Raw genomic sequence first — 4,759 nt, 5'->3', positions numbered from 1 at the left:
CATCCTCGCCTTCGCCTGGCGCTACGCGCCACAGCTCCGGCGCACCTCCGCCTTCGCCCGGCGCTCCGCGCCACAGCTCAGGGTCTCCCTCGTCAAGGCATAACGCATCGTCGTCCAAACCGAGAGTCGTACGTGTCATCTCCGGCCCTCATCTACTTCGGCTCAAGGTAAAACGACGCAGCTCCAGCACCGGGCGTGCTCACACCAAGCACCCTCGAATAGCCAGAGACACGGAAACAACGAGGCCACGGAACAAGGAGGCGCCCGGACGGGAGCCTATGCCTGCCACTAAGGCAGCGTTAGAGTTGCATCCGACCTCGCCTATAATCCTCTCGTCCTCTCTGACGAGAGTCGCGGGCGACCAAGGACGCCCCAACCCAGGGAGCCCTCGCCTGAAGGGCAGATACCGTGGTGGATGCCGACCTGGGACGCTCCCAAATCTCGCTCCGTGGAATCTCAGACGGAGGAGTTACCGGCCGCGTGCACCCAGGGGACTCAGACCAACGAGCGCGTGGTCTCATATCGGGCTCAATCAACGCAGACAAGGAAGCGAGGAGGCCAACGTCGTTACGTTCCCATCGACTACTTTTCTCGAATGTAGAATTTTAAAAGAAATATAGCCAACATGATTTGTACCAAAGAGCTATAGTATTTACTGCCGAAAACCTAAGCGATTCCCTGCACATTTCTGCCTCTAAGCGAACGATACAATAGTAGTAATAAACTACAAAGTAGTGACCCCGATGTGATCATGGAAGGACAGGAACAGATCGCTCGCTTAGTGGTTAAAGCGCCCCCATTCTGGCCTGACGAACCCGAGTTATGGTTCGCACAATTAGAGAGCCAATTTACTCTCGGAGGTATAACACAAGACGCAACTAAATATTTTTACGTACTGACTCACCTAGAAACCAGATACGCTCGCGAGATCCGAGACATCGTTACGCAGCCCTCGGCTCAAGGAAAATATGATGCCGTTAAAAAAGCCCTAACACAGCGGCTGACAGCCACGCAGGAACAACGTATCTGTCAGCTACTAGAGCACGAAAAGCTCGGCGATAGAAAACCTTCACAATTCTTGCGGCATTTACAGACCCTCGCCAACAATAACGTCCCTGAGCAACTCCTACGTACCTTGTGGTTAGGTCGATTACCACAATAGGCGCAAGTTATCCTCGCAACCCGGACGGAAGATCGGTTAGAGGATGTCGCGGAACAAGCCGATAGGATCACGGAAGTAACTAGTATGATTATCGCGGCCGCCACGGCGGCACAACCGACGATGGAAGAACAAATTAAAGCATTGACACAGCAGGTCGAGAGGTTGACCACCCAAATCCGAGAACGACATAGTCGCTCAAGAAGCCGAGCTAGGAATCAAGCTGCTAGAGATAGGTCCGCGAGTCGAATACATAAATGAAGAGAGGCAAACAGAGACGACGGACAATGCTTCTACCACCAACGGTTCGGGGAGGAAGCGAAGAAATGCCGTCAACCATGCACTTACAAGAAGGAAAACACGGAGGGCAGTCGTTGATGGCGGCCAGCGACCCCGACCCAAGACCCCGCCGCCTCATAATGACCGACAAAAAAACTAAAACCCCGTACCTAATAGATACCGGATCCGACGTTTGTGTATATCCTCGAAGCATGGTCAAAAGCTTACAATGGGCAGATACATACCAATTTTATGCGGCAAACGGATCCGTAATTCGCACTTACGGACAAATAACGCTGGAACCAGACTTCGATTTAAGAAGAAAGTTCCTGTGGAGATTTACAATAGCTGAAGTAACCCAACCGATAATCGGCGCCGATTTCCTATCTTATTTCCACCTAATCCCAAACCTACGAGAGGGACGGTTGATCGACGGAAAAACCGGGTTATCTACAGAATAGTCTCGAAATACTACGAAAGGGCAAGGCATCAAGGCAGTCGCGAGCCATACGAACTACCATGAGCTCCTTACCGAATTCCCTGAAATATTAAAACCACTAGGAGCTAGGAAAGAGGTATCCCATTTCACAAGGCGTCATATTCAGACAATGCCCGGACCACCTGAAGGATGTCGCCCCCGCCGACTCGCTCCTGACAAACTAAAGGCAGCGAGAGCCGAGTTCGAACTTTTGCAACAGGAAGGAGTGATCCAGCCATCAAAGAGTCCATGGGCCGCGCCCCTACACATGGCGCCTAAGAAGGAGAATTCTTGGCGCCCATGCGGGGATTACCGCAAGCTAAATGCACGAACCGTACCAGACCGGTATCCGATTCCGCATATAGAGGATTTCACGCAAAACCTGGAAAGGAGGAAGGTATTCTCAACGATAGATTTGGTGAGAGCGTACAACCAAATCCCGATTCACCCAGAAGACATCCCAAAGACAGCTATTACAACACCGTTCGGATTGTTTGAATATAGGTATATGCCATTCGGACTACGAAACGCAGCACAGACATTTCAGCATTTTATCAACGAAGTATTGTATGGCCTAGATTTTTGCTACGCCTACATTGACAATATCCTGGTGGCATCCAAGTCAAGGGAAGAACACGAAGAACACCTACGAAAGCTGTTCCGACGACTAAACGACTATGGGTTAAGAATAAACTCGGCGAAATGTATCTTCGGAGAAGAACAGGCCAAGTTTCTGGGATATGTAGTAACGAAAGAAGGAACGAAGTCCTTACCAGAGAAAGTCCAGGCAATACGAGAATTCCCGAAACCAACAACGGTAAAGCAGATGCGCCAGTTCTTGGGGATGTTGAATTTTTATAGAAGATTCATCCTCGGAGCAGCCATGGACCAAGCCATGTTGAACGACACACTAGCGGGCCCAAAGAAGAAAGGGAAGTCGCCGATCCAGTGGACAATGGAGCTGGATGAAGCCTTCGAGAGAACCAAAAGTAGCCTCTCACGGGCCACCTTACTAGCACACCCCGACCCACGGAGCAAGCTAGCCGTTACGACGGACGCCTCGGATAGTGCTATCGGCGCAGTAGTTCAACAAAAAAGAGGGGAAGACTGGCAACCGCTAGCATTTATGAGCAAAAAATTGAGCCCCACACAAAGAAAATACAGCCCCTACGACAGGGAGCTGTTAGCCATACGCCTTCGAACAGGACCCACTACGAAGCTCTCCACGACAGTCGCGGCACCTAGAATTTATAGCACAATTCACAACGGACGTCCAACATATCTCAGGAAAAGAAAATGTGGTGGCGAATGCGCTATCAAGGGTGGAAGGCATTCAGGAAACAATTAACTTCGAAAAGTTAGCAGAATCACAGAAGAGTGACGAGGAACTGCAGCAAGTCCTGCAATCGGAGACAGCATTGAAATTAAAAGAAGTACCGATCCCAGGGACGAAGGTTACTCTCTATTGCGACATAGACGCACAGACCCCACGACCCTTCGTGACACAACCATATCGTAAGAGAGTGTTTCAGTCGTTGCATGGTTTATCACACCCTGGAGTAAAAACTACAGGAAAGCTAATTACGCAGCGTTACATATGGCCCGGGATACAAAGAGATTGCCGGAAGTGGGCACAAGCGTGCCTGCAATGCCAACAAGCGAAAATAACAAGGCATAACAAGGCACAAATAGGGACTTTCCGAACGCTGACTGTAGGGCCAATGCCAATGTCAAAAGGATACAGATACTGCCTGACGTTAATAGATCGTTTTTCAAGATGGCCGGAAGCAATACCGGTCCCGGATATAACGGCATAGCAAGCAACATCTTCGCCAATTGGATGGCAAGATTCGGAGTCCCAAAGCACGTAACCACGGATCAGGGGCGACAGTTCGAAGCCGACCTGTTCAGACGGCTAACACAACTCACGGGGACAAAGCATTATAAGACAACAGCATACCATCTAGCGGCCAACGACATGGTCGAACGATTCCACCGTCAACTAAAAACTTCCTTTAAGTGTCATCAAACGGAGAAGTGGGTCGAGATTCTACCCGTAGTACTAATGGGCATTCGTGCTGCTTGGAAAGAAGATCTACAAGCAACAGCAGCCGAAATGATATACGGAGAGCCAATCAGGCTACCCGGGTAATTTCTGCAGCAAAGCAATGAACAAGACATAGCAGATAAAGCCGAAGACATGCTGAGGCAGCTCAAGAAAAATCTACAAGACTTAAGACCACAAAAAATAAAAAAATACGGACAGGCAACACCCTTTATTTTCCAAAACATGGAAACAGCATCCCACGCCTTCCTACGTAGAGAACTAATGGGAGAAGCCCTGCAGCCGCCGTATGAAGGACCCTTCGAAATAATTAAGAGAAGAAATTACCTTGTTACCTTGCGCAAAAGTGGTAAAGACATCAACGTCTCAATAGACAGAGTAAAACCAGCATATACTCTGCAAGAAAACGACAAAACAAGAAAACAAGAACCAACACGACATGAACAATCTGAAAAAGAACAGAGGGCGCGGAGCGGACGAACCTCACGCTCGCCAGTTTGTTTTCAAATCCCGTAAACCATAATACAGCAAAGGGGGTCTTGTGGCGATGAAAAGTCAATCGCACAAACGCGTAATCTGGCAAGCGGCCGCGCCGATAGTACGCGCCAAGCTAGCTTACCCGTAAGCCAAAAGACGCTCAGGCGGCTATATACGCCGCACGCGTCTAGTACCGGGCACCTCCGCTAGGCGTCACACGTCAAGTATGCTTTTCCGTGGGCCAAAGACGACCCACGGGAAAGATAAGCAAGCTCCCCGTGGAGTCGAGAGAGTTAATAAT

General features: G+C 49.8%; 1 protein-coding gene across 1 annotated transcript; it reads left to right on the top strand.

Annotated features, from left to right (window-relative positions):
• The first annotated feature begins 751 nt into the window (after positions 1-751).
• On the top strand, positions 752-1,162 carry LOC115242258. The gene has a single exon (XM_029818401.1). It carries the CDS (start codon positions 752-754, stop codon positions 1,160-1,162), a length of 411 nt encoding a protein of 136 aa, XP_029674261.1.
• Positions 1,163-4,759: the final 3,597 nt, after the last annotated feature.

Source organism: Formica exsecta, unplaced genomic scaffold (assembly GCF_003651465.1).
Source record: "Formica exsecta isolate Colony F162 unplaced genomic scaffold, ASM365146v1 scaffold5862, whole genome shotgun sequence".
Lineage (NCBI taxonomy): Eukaryota > Metazoa > Arthropoda > Insecta > Hymenoptera > Formicidae > Formica > Formica exsecta.
This window is presented reverse-complemented; position numbering and strand designations above follow the sequence as displayed.

What these genes read in the sequence shown, in the direction of transcription:
- LOC115242258 (XM_029818401.1), top strand. Translation starts at nt 752, where the DNA reads ATGGAAGGACAGGAACAGATCGCTCGCTTAGTGGTTAAAGCGCCCCCA.